This window comes from Conger conger, chromosome 16 (genome assembly GCF_963514075.1).
Source record: "Conger conger chromosome 16, fConCon1.1, whole genome shotgun sequence".
NCBI classification, from domain to species: domain Eukaryota; kingdom Metazoa; phylum Chordata; class Actinopteri; order Anguilliformes; family Congridae; genus Conger; species Conger conger.
Genome location: NC_083775.1, coordinates 16,782,219 through 16,803,489, shown reverse-complemented (window position 1 = coordinate 16,803,489; position 21,271 = coordinate 16,782,219). Strand labels below are relative to the sequence as shown.

Sequence of the window (21,271 nt, the reverse complement as noted above, 5' to 3'; positions counted from 1 at the left end):
GTACTTGTTGCAGCCAAACTTACCCAGGGAGGTGCTTTGGATCTTGGGCAGTTCCTTTTGGCCTCCACAGTATGCTCTTGTCATCACTCTGATGCCCTCCTTTTGTGCAGTTGGCCTCACTCAGCGCGCAAATGAGGTTTGGGCATGGCTAATAGCTATCGGACACAAAAGCACACAAAGTTAAACCTGTCAACCTGTGCCGCCTACACTGTCTGTGTACAGTGTGATACAGTCCTCAACAGTGTAAGCAGATCCAATAGTACCCAAAAACTCAGAGGACCAAGCAAAGTCAGGCACATACAAAGTAGCCTGCTCACAAAGCAAATGGCTGTAGTCTTTGTATTTTTATTTGGCTATATTTAAAATTGAATTCAGTTCCCTTGTCTGCATGTCATGAACATGACCTGAACTTCAAGTATCCATCTATATCAGATTTCCTCTGTATTATACACTCACTGTGCACTTTATTAGGAATAAACCAAACCGAAAAAGCAACAGGTCCAGCTGAGCCAGGGAACTAAGTCAGGCCCTGCAGGCGACCAGAAGTGCAATGCATACAGTCATGTAGATACGGGTCAGGAGCTTCAGTTAATGTTCACATCAACCATCAGAATGGGGAAAAATTTGATCTAAATGACTTTGACCGTGGAATGATTGTTGGTGGCAGAGTGTGGCTTGAGTATCTCCTGGGATTTTCCACGCACACTAGTCTCTAGAGTTTGCAAAGAATGGTGCAAGAATGTTAATGAGAGATGTTAATGAGAGATGTCAGAGGCCAGACTGGTCAAAGCTGACAGGAAGGTGAAAGTAACGCAAATAACCACACATTACAACAGTGGTATGCAGAAGAGCATCTCTGAACACACAACACATCATAACTCTTAGTAGATAGGCTACAGCAGTAGAAGTATAAAAAATAAGTCTAATAAATACCTAATAAAGTGCTCACTGAGTGTCACTTGGCATACTATGAAGCAGATAATGCCAATGTTCGACACTGCACACATTTCTTGCGGATAGGCTTAGGTGTCTGTCTGCCGTACAGCACCACCGTGTGGTCAATATATAGCATCGCGTATGGACGGTTTACATGCGGGAGTGTCACCAGCTTTCAGAGAGAGCGAGAGAGAAAGATAGATACAAAAGGCGTCATCAAAAGGCGTTAATCATAATTAACGTGACTATGAATGTAATAATGGAAAGAATGTGGGGTGCGCGGGCAAGGCGCCGTAATCTGTTCTCAAATGTAACCTAATCATTACCCTGCAAATAAACTAAAATAAAATAAAATCAAAAAATGAACCAAAGCAAACCAGAGTCTTTCTCTCATCCCAATTATTGGTGTGATTTGGAGGAATACACGTGTGGCCTCGCAAATTAACCCTCGGACCCACCAGTATACACGATTCTGGTACTGGTCGGTATGGTTGAACTATTTGCTTTCATTTAGGAATTAAATTATTACAGGTGATCTTTGGTTTGGGAAAGGTGGGAACATGTGTGTGTTTATGTATTCATTTATTAATGTATTTATTATCAGCACTTGCTAGCACTCGTTGAGAACCGGTTCTTCCTGTTTATCAGAATATTTTGCTTGTCTTTTTGGTGACAAGCGAAGATACAGTCTCAGTTGCAACTATTTTATAACTTCCAGAAGCTTCTACCAGAGAGACATATATATTTTCAAAAGGGTTTACAGGACGGTTCTGACATTGCGTACATAAATAAAACATATAACTGACAGAACAAGCAGTTTTAAACGGTGAAGGCGAGATGTGGTAAGTTACCATTTGTTTTCTAAAGTTTAGTCATTTATTAACTTTAGGAGCCCTTTAATTGGCTACGTTATGACTTATTTCTGTCTCAAGTGTACTAGATATGAATTCATAATCATTTAGCCCAATTTCTTAAAATATAATATGGAATATAGCATGTGTATACCCGATATTCATAAATTAATTAATATATTAAATCTATACTTGTTCAGAAATAATCGGTTCTGAATGTACAGTCAAAACTGCGGGTAAATCGACAACGTGTCATAGCGTAATGTAGGTTCTGATGTGTGACGTTTCTTGACATATTTATCACACGTCATGTAGCCTATGACCTTTAGACTTGCAAAACGAAAACTCGCATTACTCGACTTGACTTCGAATAGTTAGCAATTGAATGGGAATAGCATTGCTCGCCTTGGAGGCGCTTTGAACCAGTGTGCCTTCCCTCTTTAAAAAACAACGAAAAAGAAACAACACACATTCATTTCTTTACGAAATGAAATTGTTCGCTCCCAACGCCTTCTCGTCCGACTTTATCCGGCGACAATTTCTCTTTGTTAATGAAATGCGTATTACTTCCTTATATTCCATCTGCGTCTCTGGGTAGGCGAAGCAGGCGAGACCGGATGGAACTTCAGGAAGAGCACAGCTGGCAGGACAGGAAACAGGAGCGATTCTCGTACGCTACCCTTAAGGCTCATCTGCCAGTCTTGGGGTGGCTGCCCCGGTACAGACGGGCCTGGCTACAGATGGACCTGATCGCTGGGGCAACGGTGGGGTTGACCACTGTGCCCATGGCCCTGGCTTACGCTGAAGTAGCTGGTCTACCTGTGCAGGTGAGTGTGTGAACAGCATATATAGGGTTGTACGCAGGATGATGCCTGGTGTCCTGAAGAGTGTTTCTGCATTTGTGTTGTCATTCTTTTAAATTGTAGTGAATGTGCGGCTAAATGATTCACACACTTTGTTCTTTTATTCTTAAATGGCTGCTGAATGAAAGGAAATCAAAAATACCTGCAGCCCTCCAGGAGCTGAGTTTGAGACCCCTTCTTTTGAAGACGATAAAATACAATTACTTCAAAGGCAGAAAATGTATCAGACGTGAAAGTTTCTGTGCAGTGAAGTGTTTTACAGAACTGGGTTTGTGATGAGGGGACAGCAGGTTTGATGAAGTGTGGTGCTGCTGATGTACGTTTAAGGCACTTATCTTTGAAAAGCTTTAAGAAAGGCATACAACTGCATTGTATAGTATGTAAAAAGGTGTATTCTCCTAGAAAATTAATAACAAAAAGCTATGCAATATATATATAATATTTGATCAACAGTATGAATGCTGTTTGGCTGAATTTGGCCTTGAAAGAACAATGAATTCACAGTACCAATATCAATCATAAATACACTCTTCTCTGTGTGAAGAAACAGTGATATTTACATGTGACTGGCTTTCACCTGCACATTCTCCTTCTGTTAAAGTTTAACGCTCAGCAATCTCCATCATTTTAACTGACAAAGATATATATGTATGTATATATATATATATATATATATATATATATATATATATATATACACAAAGATATATAATTTCTTATGATTCAGTTATTTTTATTTTCCATTGATTTCTCTGACAGAGGCATGCATTGCAGTTATAGTTTATTTAACAAACTGTTGAACACATTATAAAAACAAACACGTCAGTGAAACAAACTTATCGCTGCCAGCTGATAAGTGAAATTCATGGCTGATATAAAGGGCAGCTATGATGATGCAATATCCAAGCAACAGAGAAGAGGCAACATACAGTGCATCCGGAAAGTATTCACAGCGCTTCACTTTTCCCACATTTTGTTATGTTACAGCCTTATTCCAAAATGGAATAAATTCATTTTTTTTCCTCAAAATTCTACACACAACACCCCATAATGACAACATGAAAGAAGTTTTTTTGAAATTTTTGCAAATTTATTAAAAATAAAAGACTAAGAAATCACATGTACATAAGTATTCACAGCCTTTGGTCAATACTTTGTTGATGCACCTTTGGCAGCAATTACAGCCTCAAGTCTTTTTGAATATGATGCCACAAGCTTGGCACACCTATCTTTGGGCAGTTTCACCCATTCCTCTTTGCAGCACCTCTCAAGCTCCATCAGGTTGGATGGGGAGTGTCGGTGCACAGCCATTTTCAGATCTCTCCAGAGATCTCTCTCAATCGGATTCAAGTCTGGGCTCTGGCTGGGCCACTCAAGGACATTCACAGAGCTGTCCTGAAGCCAGTCCTTTGACATCTTGGCTGAATTTACCACAGGTGGACTCCAATTAAGCTGTAGAAACATCTCAAGGTTGATCAGTGGAAACAGGATGCACCTGAGCTCAATTTTGAGCATCATGGCAAAGGCTGTGAATACTTATGTACATGTGATTTCTTAGTTTTTTATTTTTAATAAATTTGCAAAAATTTCAAAAAGACTTCTTTCATGTTGTCATTATGTTAGCAGCTAAGCTCACAAGCAAAGCTATACAGAGAATCAGTTGCTCTCAACACTAATGCTCTCCCTTTAATACTGAACTTAATGAGTTGAAATATTTTGGAAAATTTTTTTTTTTTACACTACTTCTTTCTTCAATGTGTTGTTTTGATGGTATCTCTCTCTCCCTCCCTGCTCCCATAGTATGGCCTGTACTCAGCGTTCATGGGGGGGTTTGTCTACTGCATCTTTGGAACGGCGAAGGACCTGGCTCTTGGGCCGACCGGCATCATGTCCCTCCTCTGCGCCCGTCATGTACACCATGATCCCGTCTACGCTGTGCTCTTGACCTTCCTCTGTGGGATCATCCAGGTGGCTGTGGCCCTTCTCAAACTGGGTGAGCCCCTTGTGACTAGTTAGGCACGTTGGAACCCGCCATACTGTTCTTCAGAGTAGAGGAATTATATCACTTCCCTATTCTGCCATAAAGTTCATAGAGCTTAGTGCTACAGTATCTTTTTACTATTCATAAAATTTTCACTGACCAATATTAGCTATGCAGCCCGTATTTTAATAACATAGCATTAACATGGCTGCTCATAGGCTCTGCACTCTGTCCGAATTCCCTAATCTGCAGGCTTCCTGCTGGATCTCATATCCTCCCCTGTGATTAAGGGCTTCACCTGCGCTGCTGCCATCACCATTGGCTTTGGGCAACTGAAGGTGAGAGTGGTGGCATTTCTCTGGGGGTCAGAGGTCAAAGGGCAAGGCAGGCAGCGAGTCCCCTTCATGATATGAGATTTTACATCCTGGAAAGTTGCCGTATAGTAGCTACACTTTACTGTCATGATGATGATGATGATGATAATGATGATTATTGCTATTATTCTTAAAACCTGAAGTGTTGTGCTGAATTGGAACATGTACATATGCTGCTACAGAACATTTTCACACATATATAATTTACAAATATCAATAAAATATTAATGGCAGAACCTGAATTTAAAATGGCAGAATAGAAATTAAATGTAATTTCCATTTTGTCTGTAGAACATTCTGGGTCTTCGGGAGGTTCCTCACCAGTTCTTCCAGCAGATCTACCACAGCCTTTGCAGGATACCTGAATGCAGGTGTGCATTGCTTTCCTTTGGTATGCCCCCTTTCCTCTTTGTGTGCCTCATACAAGCACGGTACAAAGGGGGAAGAGGAGAAGCTTCAGAGAGGAAGAACAGGGCAAAGTTAATATGTGAGGTTTGTCTCTCCCCCTCTATCACTCTGTCAGGCTGGGAGATGTGACCTTGGGCCTGCTCTGCCTCTGCTTGCTGGCGACGCTGATGAGGATGAAGAATTCGGGAAACAGTGCAGGGGATTTGCCCGCCCAGAGCCACGCCCGCATCCTGCTGCGAGGCCTTGTCACAGGTGCATGGGTTCTCCTCTGCGCTAACTTGATTGGCTGCCCTTTGAAAAGTGGGCTGCCAATCACCCTCCACTTTCATAGTCCACGTACAAGTTTATTGCCTGAGGAGACTTACAGTTGGAGGTTTTCTGAATATAAACAATAAACAACATTTAGGGAATGTAATTCATTTTAACTACCAGCTCAATTTGTAATTCTGTGTTATGTAATAAATGTATGCCTCCATACCATGTACTTGTCAGCTCATTACTGTCAAGTGTACTGGTGATTATCTAGTGGCTTTGTTACCCTGACTGCATCTGCTCACGTGTTCTTGTATCGCACTGTATAACCCTGAGTATGTGTTCATTTAGCACGCTGTGCCCTCGTGGTGATTGGTGCCACCGCTGTGGCATATGCGTGCCAGGAATCCGGGCATGGTATATTCACCATTATGGGTTCGACCACCCAGGGCCTCCCACCACTTCGAGCTCCGCCCTTCTCCGAGATCACACCCGAAGGAGACGTGATCACCTTCAGTGAGATTGCACAGGTGTGTGGAAACTGCTGTTCATCTTGAAGCCCAAGCTGTACATAACTGCTGTTCAGACAAATGTAGAAAGAAGTACAGTGAAACACACAATTTTGCACTGTAAGAACAACGTAACACACAATTTCAAATAATACATTGTAAGCACAATATAAACACAATGGGCCTCATGCAAGACTTATTCTTAAATCATTCATACGAGAACTTTAAATATGAGCGCATGTGCCAATTTTCTCATATTTAGAATTTTTACTTTGGGAGGAACAAAATGTATGACTGGTCCCCATCAGTCACACAAATAATGCAAACAATGCATTCCACTCATTCAGCCGTTGCAGTACATGATGATCCAGTGCTGTGGTGTGACATGTATTCAAATTAAAATTCCAGCACAGCTCCCCTGGCTCACAGAACTCGGACCAAACTTTCAAACTAGGCATTGCAGATCAAGATCAATATGAATTGCATTTCTTATTTCTCGCCTCAAGTGTTTACAGAAACATATTTTAATGGACTGTTTTGGAGGACTAGAGAAGGTTATCAACATTTATGATGTATAACTGTTATATTGACGACACTTATTCTTGTTGATCCCATTGGCCATCTATTAGATGGACCCCACCTACAGAACGTCTTGGGGGTTCAATGCCATTTTTATGAATTCATTTTCTGGACACACCTAGCCTTTATGCTAATTTACCATTTTCATGCATAGACGCTCATTCAATAAGAGGTGGGGATTCATTGTGATTATGTGGACAGTTTTCTGAGGTTAGGAATGTTTGTTGATTCCGGCGTTACACACTTGTACGAGTCGTAGTAAGAGAAAATTACGATAAGAATACAAAATTGTTCTTGCGGTCCAATGTTACATTGTAAAGAGGCTTTTATTTTAGCTGCTGTGTGGACATGGCCCTATGATTTGCCAAGCTTTCTGATAATCTGTCTGCTCCTCCATCTTTTCCCTCTGGAAGGGTCTGGGAGGAGGCCTGGTTGTCATCCCCTTCATGGGATTACTGGAGAGCATCGCAATAGCCAAGGCCTTCTGTAAGCCTTATCATCATTCCTATGACTAACAGCTAAGATTAAAAATGAATAAATAAGACATTTATATTTGTAAAGTGTCTTGCTGAGGCACTACCCTTGTAGCTTCATGAATAAACACCCAATTTTGTTTCCTCTTCAACCAGCCAGCCAGAACAACTATCAAATCGACACGAACCAGGAGGTCTTTGCAATTGGTCAGTACTAAGCAGCTGCACTGTGCTAATTGGGCGTGCGTCGTCTGGGTGGGAGGTACGGGCACTCGGCCCGACCCTGCTGCATGAGTCTGCTTCATGCAGTCACGTCTCCTGTCTGTTCAGGCTCTCTGGTGGTGGAGTGAGCTTCCCACTGCAGTGGGGACAGCAGAAACATTGCCCATCTTCCGATGCTGACTGAAGACCTGCCTCTTCAGATTGCACCATGGCTCCCCTGACCTGCATTAGCTACCATCTTTCTTTCAGACATTTTTTAATAATTGTTGTAGGTATAGCCTGGAGAAAGATAGGTGAGCCATAGAGTGGTATTCACAATGCTAATCTTTGTTTTGCTTGGTTAGCGTTAGCCTTATTGATTATACATGGGCCTTCTGTGCATTCCTGGTGATATTGTACGGACATATTCCTGAGACACACTGGTTTTTTAACATGCTGTAGATAAGAGCTAAGTGATTGCAATGTAATGTAATGTGAGTTGTTGTGTGCATGTCACATTTCCCAGGCCTCACAAACATCCTGGGATCGTTTGTCTCTGCATATCCCGTCACTGGGAGCTTTGGCAGGTATGGAGCGCTCACGGATCGCCTGTATACTTGTGCACTAACATCATTTGTTAGTTAAATAGTACATTTTAATAAGCTTTTTTAAATTGCTGTATTGAATATTTCCTATATTTTTGTTGTATTAAATGAACCAGTAGCAACATGCATATGAAATGCATTTTAAGTCAATAAGTCAATGCATCAGTGTCCTCTCCTGGTATGATTGTGTCCTGGCAGGAGTGCTGTGAACTCACAAACTGGGGTGTCCACACCACTAGGGGGCGTTGTGACAGGTGAGTCAGTGCTCCTCATCTGCAATTAACTGCCATTAACTCAATAGGAAATGTCCGTGGCTCCAAAAATATATGAGCCATGTATGTGAAGGCTTGCACTGGGTGACTCTCCCTCCCCCTGCCCTGCAGGCCTCATCGTGCTGCTCTCTCTGGCCTTCCTCATGCCGCTCTTTTGCTACGTCCCTAAGGCTGCTCTAGCTGCCGTCATCATCTGCTCCGTGGCCCCTCTGGCTGACCTCCGAGTGGCCAAGGAGATCTGGAAAGGTGGAGGTGAGTAAGCACAACAGGCCAAGATGTGCCCTTTTCGAGGCAGGCAGAGTATCGCATTGTGTACTTACACTCCCTATGGTATGTGAACCTTCCACTGTAGATCTCAGATTGTGATAGGCTGAAATCCTACCCCACAATAGTGTAGTAGTTGAGGTGTGTCCAGGTTTCGGAAATTGAGCCATTGCAACCTGTAAAACAGAGAAAGAGAGTGCTAATAAAGTCAAAGAGTGAACTGATTGTGTCTCAGCGTCTCAGTGCCCCCCCCCCCCCCACCTCACTCTCCCCAATCTGGCTGTCCATAGGAGTGGACCTGGTGTCGTTCCTGGTGACCTTTCTGGTGAGCTTCTGGGAGGTGCAGTATGGCATTGTGGGAGGTGTGGCTGTTTCCGGAGCCATCTGTCTGTTCAGTTTAATAAGGGCGAAGCACTCTGTGAACGACAGCATACATCACTCATGACTCACCCAGGAGTAACTTGAACAATGTATCTGCTGGATTATTTCCCCTCAGTACTTCTGTCAACTTTGAGCTACCTTGATGGTCTTTGATCATCTATTCCATGGCAATTACATTTCTCTTTAAAAGCTGACATACATAAGGTAGAGGAAGAACATATTGAAGTGTTCATGTAGTGTTCATGCAATCTCGACCAATCTCATGGTTCACCAGCGACCTCTTGTGGCAGATGCAAGAACCACGCAGCTCATCCTGTAGGATGAAATTGACAGCAAAGGAACAGACTGAACTTGGGCATGATGTTTACACTCTTCCAAATTGACAAAGGAAGTTGCAATGATGAGATGGACCCATGGATGCAACCGGACATTCCAAGTTTGGAGAGATTAAAAAATGTAGGTTAAAAGAAATTGCAAGCACTCTATAATGTAGGCCAGTAAAAAAAACAACAACATAGTTTAGGAGTTGTACAGTGGTGCCCACTCTCGAGTGGATTTTATAATAAATATACATTACAGTTTTATAGCACCTTTTTATCTTATAATGTCAAAGTGTGTTACAGTGAAGAAGGGAAGCTCCCCTCAGCCGCCAATGTGTATCACCCACCCAGGTGATGCAGGGCAGCCATTTGCACCAGGATTCTCACTACACATCAGCTGAGGCAGGGAGGGAGGATTAGCCAATTAAATGAAGGGATCATCCATCATTGGTCACATTGAGTAAATGTGTCTGTGTGTGTGTGTGTGTGTGTGTGTGTGTGTGTTTCTTGATTGGTTTGTGTGATCCAGTGTAGTTAAAGGGGCTTGCAACTCAAGAGCTTGAACAAGGTACTTCACGTGAATTGCTTCATTAAAATATCAAGCAGTGTAGGAAAATATCAATTGGATAGTGTGTGAAATTGAAAGTTACATAACTGATTTTGGATCAAGGTATGCAAATTTTCGCACTTGCATCCTTGTGAATGGTGAGACTGATAGACAAACACACACATAATTCTGTAATGCCTCAGAAATAAAAGTGATTTATGTGTGAAACATTTCTTAGCTTTGAAGTATGGACTGATTTTGGGTCAAGGTATGCAAAACATAATGTAGAAAAACATACCTTTTCCCCTTAGTTTATTAAAATCTGTGGTTAATGACAGTGGTGAGTTGTAATAAACAATAGGTCCTTGCGAATGTATGAAACTTGTTTATTCAGGTAGAATATTCCACTCTCTTGCTTTCTGGTGGTTGGATTTCTCATTTCCAAAACACAGAATGAACCTTGGCCTTTTCACACTTGTATCTTTGTGAATGGTGAGACCGATAGACCCACAATTCTGTACTGCCTCAGAAATAAAAGTGATTTTTGCGTGTTAACATTTCCTAGCTTTGTATGGAAGTCCAAAGGATTGTTTTTGCTTTACATCTGGGCATATGCAACTCCCCACTCAGTCCAGCATAAGGAATGTGAGGAGAGACGTAGTAGGGGGCGTGGTGTGAGGATAGATGTAACATTCAAGACAAAAGTTGACTTTTCACCCAGTGCTGCTACTGCCTGTCACCGTATGTGCACGTTTCATGCGCACAGTGTTTTATAAACTGTTCCTGTCTCATTGACTGAGTCTTCCTGGATGATGTTCCTCCTAAAGTATGTGAAATCCTGAAAGCTATTTGGCCTCTCCACATTTTCCCTGTTGATAAACATATTCGGTTCTGTAATCTGGACTGCGATTTCATACTCCACTTGTGTAATTGTCAGTTTCACAACAAAGCTAGACTGTTGTCTTTCTAAAAGTTCTAGAAAAGCAGTGTGATATGTACCTGGCGTCGCTGTAGAAGGATCAAATCGGGTTGTGTGTGCTGAGTCACACAATGAGGAGTAAATATTCTTGGGAGAATCTGGATGTTCGTCCATCGGGAAATTCCCGGGAACTTAATCCTTACGCCTAAACGTAGGCTATCCATTCTAGCTTCTAACTAGACCTATGACCGGTTTGAAGGGTAGCATGCAGCTCACACAGATAATGTATGCACACAATTACTCTTTTAGGGAAAAGTACGTTTCTAAATGTAAACCTAATGGAAATTAATTATATAAATAAAACCTTGAGTGTTGTTTTGTGTTATTTTACGAGTTTACAAAAACGATATCTATATACAGAATATTCAATTGAAAACAGACTGTTCAAGAGGACTGCGGTCGGGAATCCCCCGCAAGCTGGTCGATCTTCGCTTGATTACAAGAAAGGCCGAACAGGGCACACACCCAGGAGTGGGCAAATGACGATTAGAAAGAGAAAGCAACGTGATCGAATTGTAGACGCCCATTCTTAGAAATAGAAACTTCTGTCTCTTCGAGGTGCTACTCCTGTAAACGGATATGACCTGCAGCCCTAGGATTTCGCTACAAATATTATTTTTGAACGAAATCTGGATATTCTCTCTAAGGTAACTAACAGACATTTTTTGTTTTTTAAATTACTGGCGATTTCTGTAATTTACCCGATCTTACAATCGCTAACGTGTGCTGGTATACATGGCTTAGACGGGCTATTATAGAAATAATAGCAACCTAATTTGGTCATTGCACGACCTCAGTTGCATAGCTGCTACTCGACACAGATAACCAACCCATCACCGACAGTAAATCGTATTGACACTCGCAGCAATCATAACATCTGCTATCGTAATGTAATGAGCACCAGTGTTCATTTGTTTTCAGATCGAGGCCTGAATGTCAGCTTTCAGTTCAATCTTACTATAAGTTGATTCGTTCGCTTTTCAATGTGCACACATTTCTGCAAATTAGCTACTTTACTCGATGCCTGATAGTTTACTAATTTGAAGTGCAAGCTGATACCATCGCGCAGTTAATTCAGATTCAGATAATTGTTACCTACCTGCGTAGCTAAATATCTGAAAAGGATCATAAGCAAGCTCAATAGTTTGTCTCATCACCCCGTTTCACAGCTTTAGATCAATTTAAGCCTGTTTATTATCCTTGATGTAAGTTATCTAAATTGTAAGTTAGCAATTCAAAGCAGGAAGTACGTGTTCGAAGAGAACATTTGTTTTGACGTTTTGCTTTGCCAATTGCTTTGCCGCGATTGGCTATTTTTCAGCAGCCATTGTTCTATTGGACAATACGTCATATCACAGAAAATTGGCTGCAAGGACATTGGCTGTAGCGCTTAACTATTGAAGGACTTTTCTTACTTCCAGCGTGTCAGTCGGCTGGACAACAACTGCATGAATCGATCGATACCTAGTTTTCTATTGCATGGTATTGGCTCTGGCGAACTACCTTGCTAGTATATTATACATTATAAGCGACTAATCTGTAAGTACTCACACTGCCTGCTCGCCTGCAGATGTAACTACTGTATGCTATAGTTCACGTATCTAGCTTCATGATCATTCTGACGACGTCTGCAAATTATTCAACATTCTGGTCAGCTATAGTTACATGAATGAGAGAAGGAAATTACTTCTTTATTTGCTATGGGGATGTTCACAGGAAACGATAATGACACAGTTGGGCAACTTGTTTGTCTGTGCATTGGCTTGCTATTGACAATGGTCTAGTTTCGTTTCTTGATCTAGCAAATTCATTTCAGATGGCTAGTTCTAGCCCAATACTTCAATCGCAATCCACCAGTTTGGCAGAAATGAAACTGAAAGTTAACCGCGTGACTCAGTGCGGGTGATTTCCTTTTTTTTTTAGAAATCGAATGTTAGCTTATTTCTTTCAGCATCACAGACTGATATCGTTGGTGAGACTACGAGATGGAATGTCCACAATGTGAGCACTTTGCGACGGAGCAAAATGCCAAGTTCTGTAGCCAATGCGGCTTCAAGTTGCCCCATCACTCAGGTCAGTGAAGCGCTTTGCTTTTCATTCAAAATGTAAGCAAAACTATTTTCTGCAAATAAGGTCTTTATCTTAACTTTCATAATATGTAATATTTATATATTAGTTATTTAAGTTAAAATATAAAATTATTTCTTAAGCGAAATTGCCCTGTGGACCCAGCTAACATTAATATTTGAGTGTCAATGCTTATGTGTAATAAAGGATATTCCAGTTACAGAAGTTTCTGGCTACCAGTTGGCTCTTCATTAGGGGCATTCAGTCTAAAGCACTTCAGGTCACTCCACAGCTTGTCCAGTTTGTCATGCCTCCACTAACACTGCAACAATATTAAAAAAAAAAAAAACTATTTTAAGTAAACTATCACTTTAAGCCACAAGAAATATTGCTGAAATGGTTTTGGTACATTTAGAAGTACAGATCATGCTATTTAGGAAAGGTGGGTATACAAAAAAAGTTGTATAACTAGAATTGGGATAGAGATATTGACTGAGTGATTGAAGACTGATCAACTGATTGCAGGCCAGCCTCAGCAGAATCCCTCTGTTCCTGTGGAAGCGGGGAGAGGTAGATCTGCATTTAAAGTGGAGGAAGAGACCAAATCATTGGTCACTCAGACAACACATGCATCTGAAAAGCTACCCAATGAGATGACCAAGGGAAACTCGAAGAAAAAGGTTCTGCATTTTCGTACATAGCTTTAATTTATTTGGTGGCATTTAAATCCTTGGTTTCCAACTTATGGTCTGCTGACCAATCCTGGGGGGTCTATAGATTTGGGAAAATATTTAAAAACATAAACCTTTTATTAATGTAACCCTTTATAACTCTTGGTGCGGGTCCCCTGGATGTCTTTGAGCCTGGGTGGGGGTTACTGGATCATAAAAGGTTGAGAACCGCTGGTGTTAACTGAATGTAGAAGTAGAAGGGAAACATGCTCTGTGGTGGAAATATCCTCTTATTCCTATTTCAGAGGGTGAAGAACCCGGTTCAACACAATCACAGTATTTTAGGACTTTATTTGTTACTTGCAAGCCAATAAAGAATGGGGGTATGTGCTTACCCACACTTTCCCCAAGATGCAAAGGATCAGTCCCTTTTTATACCTGTCTCTTCGCTTAACACATGACAGAATTTTAAGCTGTCTAAGCATCCACCAGTCTTGCAATGTCCAAGGTACAATGTTTAGGTTTTAAAAAGTGGCTTACTACCAACGGGTATGTCTGTCACATTGATTGCTCATCAGGGGGCTGGGTTGGTTTGAACACATTAAATACACAGAAGCCAGGGCTTGATGTCATACCTTATCTTTTCTCATAAACATGTTATTCCCCAACTTGAATATCTCTCTTCCTCAGTCAACATTACCTTTTGCCCAAAGTATTTTGAAGCCCAAAACCCATCCTCCCCGTATCAACTTGTCACGAGCTGCAGTCTGAATGTTTCTGCTCAGCAGTTTGGCACACTGTCTTAATGTATTAAACACAGTTCATACATATTTATACATTGTAGGATTTATAAAACAAATAAAACTGTACAGCTCCAATGACTGCGAAATGGATTCTGATGTGTGTGACGGTGCACAAGTGTGTTTACACTTGCATCTTTTTGTTTTGCAGAAAAAAAGGAAGAAAAAGAAAAAGACGGCCAAAGAGAACAAAGTCCGTATGTCTTCAGAGTCTGATCAGCCAACCTCTGACCTGTCTGACAAGTCCCTGGCTGCTTGGCAGGGGAAACGGGGGCAGGGAAGGGCGTTGTTGTCTGAAAGTGAGAGTTCGATTAGTGCCACAGATGATGCACCTGATTCGTTGCAGGACCAGGGAAAAACCCTGGACGAGCCCTGTACAGGCTGCCCATTGGACGAGAGCAATGTCGGTGAGGCACGTTCCCCATCACCAATCAACCCTCCCACACCAGAGTCCTGCCCAGGGGAGAGCCAGCCTGCCTGTGAGCAGCCAGCCAAAAGCCTTCAAACAGAAAAGCCCTCAAACACCGAGGCTTTGACCGCCACTCCTGCTGCCCCCCGTCAGTCAGAGGGCGACCCCACTAACACCGCTGGAGCTCAGAACCTGGGAGGAGTCGGGCAGCAGACCGACAGCGAAAACGACAAGGGCAAGAAGGATGCAGTGAACACACAACGGGCCTCTTCTGACCAGAACAGCAGTGTGGACCAGAACGCCAACGTGACTGAGCAAACCGAACCGAAAAAGCAACAGGTCCAGCAGAGCCAGGGAACTAAGCCAGGCCCTGCAGGCGACCAGAGCATGGTCTTTGGTCCTCAGAAAAAAACAGAGGTAATGGCACAGTGTACATTTTGAGTAATTTACCTGCACAGTAAATAAAGAACTATCCATCCCCTGCAGTTCCGGGTTAAAACACCTGAAAAGGGACCTAATTAGGAGACCATGGGAAACCCAAAGAAAAAGTTTCTGGATTATAATGCATCATGTATTGGTATCATTTAAATCCTGGGTTTTCAACATGGGGTCTGTGGACTCCTGGGGGTCCTTGAAAGTGCTGTAGAGGGTCCCTGGACATACAGTCAGGTCCATAAATATTGGGACATCGACACAATTCTCATCTTTTTGGCTCTATACACCACCACAATGGATTTGAAATTAAACAAACAAGATGTGCTTTAACAGCTTTAATTTGAGGGTATTTACATCCAAATCAGGTGAACGGTGTAGGAATTACAACAGTTTGTATATGTGCCTCCCACTTTTTAAGGGACCAAAAGTAATGGGACAAACTAACAATAACATAAATCGAACTTTCACTTTTTAATACTTGGTTGCAAATCCTTTGCAGTCAATTACAGCCTGAAGTCTGGAACGCATAGACATTACCAGACGCTGGGTTTCATCCCTGGTGATGCTCTGCTAGGCCTCTACTGCAACTGTCTTCAGTTCCTGCTTATTCTTGGGGCATTTTCCCTTCAGTTTTGTCTTCAGCAAGTGAAATGCATGTTCAATCGGATTCAGGTCAGGTGATTGACTTGGCCATTGCATAACATTCCACTTCTTTGCCTAAAAAAACTCTTTGGTTGCTTTTGCAGCATGCTTCGGGTCATTGTTCATCTGCACTGTGAAGCGCCGTCCAATGAGTTCTGAAGCATTTGGCTGAATATGAGCAGATAATATTGCCCGAAAACACTTCAGAATTCATCCTGCTGCTTTTGTCAGCAGTCACATCATCAATAAATACAAGGGAACCAGTTCCACTGGCAGCCATACATGCTCACGCCATACATGCCCACGCCATGACACTACCACCACCATGCTTCACTGATGAGGTGGTATGTTTTGGATCATGAGCAGTTCCTTTCCTTCTCCATACTCTCCTCTTCCCATCATTCTGGTACAAGTTGATCTTTGTCTCATCTGTCCATAGGATGTTGTTCCAGAACTGTAAAGGCTTTTTTAGATGTTGTTTGGCAAACTCTAATCTGGTCTTCCTGTTTTTGAGGCTCACCAATGGTTTACATCTTGTGGTGAACCCTCTGTATTCACTCTGGTGAAGTCTTCTCTTGATTGTTGACTTTGACACACATACACCTACCTCCTGGAGAGTGTTCTTGATCTGGCCAACTGTTGTGAAGGGGTTTTTCTTCACCAAGGAAAGAATTCTTCTGTCATCCACCACAGTTGTTTTCCGTGGTCTTCCGTGTCTTTTGGTGTTGCTGAGCTCACCGGTGCGCTCTTTCTTTTTAAGAATGTTCCAAACAGTTGATTTGGCCACCACTAATGTTTTTGCTATCTCTCTGATGGGTTTGTTTTGATTTTTCAGCCTAATGATGGCTTGCTTCACTGATAGTGACAGCTCTTTGGATCTCATATTGAGAGCTGACAGCAACAGATTCCAAATGCAAATGGCACACTTGAAATGAACTCTAGACCTTTTATCTGCTCCTTGTAAATGAGATAATGAGGGAATAACACACACCTGGCCATGGAACAGCTGAGCAGCCAATTGTCCCATTACTGTTGGTCCCTTTAAAAAGTGGGAGGCACATCTAGAAACTGTTGTAATTCCTACACCGTTCAGCTGATTTTGATGTCAATACCCTCAAATTAAAGCTGAAAGTCTGCAGTTAAAGCATATCTTGTTCGTTTCATTTCAAATCCATTGTGGTGGTGTATAGAGATCAGAATTGTGTCGATGTCCCAGTATTTATGGACCTGACTATATGATATGTAATGATGCTGTATAGATTTGGTAAAATACAAAAAAATATGAAACTATTTTGGAGTTCCTGTGGATGTCTTTGAGCCTGGTTGGGGGTCCCTGTACTGTATCATAAAATGTTGAGAATCCAGGTTTGAAATGAATGCGCAGGGAAATGTATTCCCGTGACTGTCAAATAGATCCTGATGTGTGTGACTGTTTCATTTACACTTGCATGTTCTTGCATTGCAGCAGGAAAGAAATAAGAAAAAGGCAACCAAAGAGAACAAAGGCCCTGCTGATCAGCTGACCTCTGACCTGTCTGACATGTCACTGGTTGACAGGAAGGGAAAAAACCGACAGGAAAAGGAGGAATCATCTGAGAGTGAGATGCCTGGTTTATTGCAGGACCAGGGTAAAACCTCGGAGGGGCCCCGAACAGGCTCGACCACCGAGGCTCTGAACACCACTCCTGCTGCCCCCCGTCAGTCAGAGGGCGACCCCGCTAACACCGCTGGAGCTCAGAACCTGGGAGGAGTCGGGCAGCAGACCGACAGCGAAAACGACAAGGGCAAGAAGGATGCAGTGAACACACAACGGGCCTCTTCTGACCAGAACAGCAGTGTGGACCAGAACGCCAACGTGACCGAGCAAACCAAACCGAAAAAGCAGCAGGTCCGGCAGAGCCAGGGAACTAAGCCAGGCCCTGCAGGCGACCAGAGCATGGTCTTTGGTCAACAGAAAAAGCCAGAGGTTATACAGCAGCTTCTAAACCTAGAGCTATTATCCGCATTTAGTAAATAACAATGGGGTTGTGTGTTTACGGCACTGTGTACATTTTGAGTAATTTACCTGCACAGCAAACAAATGAAAAGTCATGCAGAATCCAACCCCTTCATCTTAAAAACGGCAGTGCTTCATTACAAGGAATTCAGTTAATACATTCAGAAAAGATATGCACTGAACAGTTTCAGCTATGATAAGCTTAATAGTTAAAATATTTTTGGCATATTTGCCTACATCAGGGAAATATGCTGATGGTGGTTAGATACATCTTCCTTTGTTACTTCTTCTGTTTTTAATGGAAAGGACTTAAATAAGAGCCCAGTCCATTTATAATGCATTTAAAATGTAGTTAGGAGTGTGCTGATTGACTGAATGTATAATTTGGGATGAAAACCCAGGTTTAATTCCGTGTTTTACCCCGGCAGTCCAAACAGGCCTCCAGCCGAATGTCCAGTGGAACCGACCCGATGGTGGAGCAGGAGCAGCTGCAACAGTCTTCCAGCCCCAAAGAAGAGCCCTCCACAACCAGAGACAGCCAGGGAGAAGAGACTGACACTGACAAGAAGGATGTCCCACCTCCCAAAAGGTAGTCACAACACATGTATAATAATAATAACTACTATTTGGAGAAATGCAATTGCAATGATGCATAATGAAATTACTGGATTGTTTTTTTTTTCTTCATAATGATTCTTGTCCACTGCACTTATCTTGAAAAGATTTTCAAATTGTCATTTTATTGTGGTTTTATGTTTATTTTAGAATACCTCCAGCCAATCAGCAGATCCCGGCTAGTGACAGGCTCACCATCTACTTCCACGCTGTGCTGTCCAAGGACTTTAAGTTCAACCCTAAAGATGATAGGATTTTCCTGCGGGCTGGGGAGAGGATTGGCAACTGGGAATCTGACACTACTGAACTAACAGTGTCTCGGTTAGTTTTTATCCTTTATGTTTAAAGGTACAATAGGTAAGATTTTTGTGTTAAAACATTGTTACAAGACCATTGTGAATCCCTTCCTATCCTAAAGGCTCACTGACATGCTGACTCACCCTCTGCCTGTGTTTATAGTCCTTAAATTCGGGTTTCAAAATATGCAGTTGATGAGCCGGCACTCTCTGCCAAAACATTGTATAGCTGTACAATAATTCAAGGTCATTGGTTGAAAATTGATTCTAATTGCCACAGCCAATGGCATTTCAACATCAGTGCGTTCACAGAGAAGGGGTGGGTATTGTGGTTTGAGCGTGTTTGTTGTTAGAAGTCTGAAATTTCCTATTGTACCTTTAAATGAGAGTGGCTCCTTATGTATTTTTCATTTTATTAACACAAAGAGAAAGCAGAGAGGGGTAAAGACAGATGGCATCACTGTGCATATTAATAATGTAGACAATATGACATGATGAACCGTGATATTCAAAGAAATGTAACAATGCCATTGTACTATTAGCCTACCATGCTAATAAACACTTCGCATTAAACAATATTGAGTGTCATTAGTTTAAGATAAACCCGAAACAATACAGCCTTTGTTTATCAGGAAGTGATGTAAAAGCGGTACCCTGATCACTTGTGAACAGTCCTCAGGATGGTTCAGTGCAGGAAAAGCGATTCTGAATCTTGACACAAGCAGTGCATAAAGTCGTTCAGTTTAGTGGATGTTATGGGGTAGGCAATCTGTCTCTAACAAGTGTGAGTTATCTGTGGACGTACATACAAGATTAGGAGCGCAATGTGGTTCACTATACATAAGGCATTATTAACCGACTGTTCCATATGTGTGTATTTCCAGGGATCTGGGAGAGCATGGATTTTTTGTAGAAGGAAAACTTGTGACAACCAAAAAAAATGCTTCGGTTTCTATACCGTACAAATATGTTGTGTTTAAAGACAAGAAATCAAAGTATGTGTTTGAATATATTTATAAACTGGACTCAAAAGAAACAACCAACAGATGTCTCTTTGTCAAGCCACATTTGCTCAATGAAGAAGGTATAATTGTTATTTGGTTTTTGGACATTTTTAAAGAAATGTGTTCACACATGGCCTGCTGAGTTTGACTAAATTTGTGCCATTAGACTGCTTTGAACATTTTTCTTTAAATTTTATTACAGGAGAATGGCACCAATACGATGACATCATTTGCATAGAGCCCGCCAAACATATTCTTTCCGGTGTTTTTTCACGCGTTTGGCCTGATCAAAAGAAAAATGTTGTTCAAGGACGGGATATCGCAGGACGGATCATGCTGGAAACTATTTTTGACCTCCTCAGTTCCTGGAGTGAAATTAACCTGAAGAGTTTCCTCACTCAGCTTAACCAGTTCCACCAGGTTTATTCAGACCCATTTGTGTTTGAGGACACCTACAAGAAATGGAAGTCCTTAGATTATGGTGAAGAACAGGTAAGTAAATAACAACATGGTGCTTTTCAAGTTGAACGGTAGAATTTCTTGTGATTAGTAATAATAATAGTAATAATAATAATAACCAAGTTAGCTGTGCTAACCAGTAAATGAAATACTAATTCTGAACTCATACGGAATACATCCACAACTAGCCCTCAGGTTGGAAACATCTATCATGAAGTCATATGAAATGCCATAAAAGTATTAGTAGAAAATGGGGACTAGCTACGTGGTGGGGATGCATATGCATCCCCTCCACGTAGCTAGTCCCCATATATATGCATGACAATGCACGTTCAAGACCTAGCATTGTTTTGTCTGTTGAGAATTGTATCATTTGCATCAAAAAACTCTGCTCTTGAGAAATTTCTGTGTAACTGGAGAGTGGGTTAGAAAAGGTGCCACATGCAAACTCATTTTAATTTCTTCCTGATAGGTGAACTCCCTGCTGAAGCAGGTGGTGCTGGAGCGTGTGACTCCACAGCTGGCTAAGGAGAGCAGTGAGAGGGGCGTCTTCATCAAGGACCCGCTGAAGGCCGCGGTGATCGTGCTCTACATTTGGACCAAATACAAAATCAGGCTGGATAACAGAGAACTGTCCCAGCTCTGCCGGGCGCTCTGCCTGCCGAAACTCCCCAAGGATGACTTTGTAGTTTACTGGAGGGATTTCGTCACATCTTTTTCCCATATAAAGAAGTAGGTGCATTGCTTCTGCCTTTTTGTTTTGCGTAGTGAGTTCTTATTATGGAGTCGTGCCTTTTGATCCGGGATACTTTTCACTACAGTGAACTTTATTGGCATGTTTGTCGACAGGTTCTGTGAAAAAATTTTTTTCAAGAAGTGATAGCCTAATTGTGTAACATTAATTGACTTGGTCATTGATCAAAATTCATTTAAATGTGACAGGAAAAGATTCCCCAGTTTGGCACAGTAGCCAGGCTGTGCATATTTGCAAGTTTACGTTTAGAAGACAAATTTGCTGTTCAGATGTGGAAATGGCAATGTTTTTGTCTATATTATTCTATGTTCTGTACTCTGTAGAAGAA

General features: G+C 41.8%; 2 protein-coding genes across 3 annotated transcripts in view; both read left to right on the top strand.

Moving 5' to 3' along the window:
- The first annotated feature begins 1,626 nt into the window (after positions 1-1,626).
- LOC133113932 (sodium-independent sulfate anion transporter-like) lies at positions 1,627-10,371 on the top strand. Of its 2 annotated transcripts, XM_061223092.1 has the most exons (13): positions 1,627-1,778; positions 2,386-2,614; positions 4,451-4,643; positions 4,884-4,969; positions 5,297-5,376; positions 5,529-5,665; positions 6,017-6,195; positions 7,167-7,239; positions 7,383-7,433; positions 7,954-8,014; positions 8,231-8,286; positions 8,416-8,556; positions 8,859-10,371. In XM_061223092.1, the coding sequence occupies exons 1-13, from the start codon at positions 1,774-1,776 to the stop codon at positions 9,011-9,013; spliced, it is 1,446 nt and encodes a 481-aa protein (XP_061079076.1). In that variant the 5' UTR covers positions 1,627-1,773; the 3' UTR covers positions 9,014-10,371. The 2 variants fall into 2 exon arrangements, with proteins under 2 accessions (XP_061079076.1, XP_061079075.1); XM_061223091.1 differs by lacking the exon at positions 1,627-1,778 and having other exon boundaries at positions 2,158-2,614.
- Positions 10,372-12,315: 1,944 nt separating this feature from the next.
- The window catches only part of rnf213a (ring finger protein 213a), a 52,954-nt gene continuing 43,998 nt past the window's right edge, over positions 12,316-21,271 (top strand). The window contains exons 1-10 of the mRNA XM_061223162.1: positions 12,316-12,334; positions 12,747-12,868; positions 13,388-13,542; positions 14,485-15,159; positions 17,285-17,785; positions 18,244-18,404; positions 18,581-18,751; positions 19,611-19,810; positions 19,933-20,222; positions 20,662-20,921. Coding sequence (XP_061079146.1) covers positions 12,781-12,868; positions 13,388-13,542; positions 14,485-15,159; positions 17,285-17,785; positions 18,244-18,404; positions 18,581-18,751; positions 19,611-19,810; positions 19,933-20,222; positions 20,662-20,921 — 2,501 coding nt within the window. The 5' untranslated portion in view covers positions 12,316-12,334; positions 12,747-12,780. The remainder of the gene's footprint in view (positions 12,335-12,746; positions 12,869-13,387; positions 13,543-14,484; positions 15,160-17,284; positions 17,786-18,243; positions 18,405-18,580; positions 18,752-19,610; positions 19,811-19,932; positions 20,223-20,661; positions 20,922-21,271) is intronic.

Coding starts and splice junctions, on each gene's coding strand:
- LOC133113932 (XM_061223091.1), top strand. CDS start 2,339: ATGAAATGCGTATTACTTCCTTATATTCCATCTGCGTCTCTGGGTAGG. Junction 2,615..4,450: donor TAGCTGGTCTACCTGTGCAG/GTGAGTGTGTGA, acceptor CTGCTCCCATAG/TATGGCCTGTACTCAGCGTT. Junction 7,240..7,382: donor CGCAATAGCCAAGGCCTTCT/GTAAGCCTTATC, acceptor CTCTTCAACCAG/CCAGCCAGAACAACTATCAA.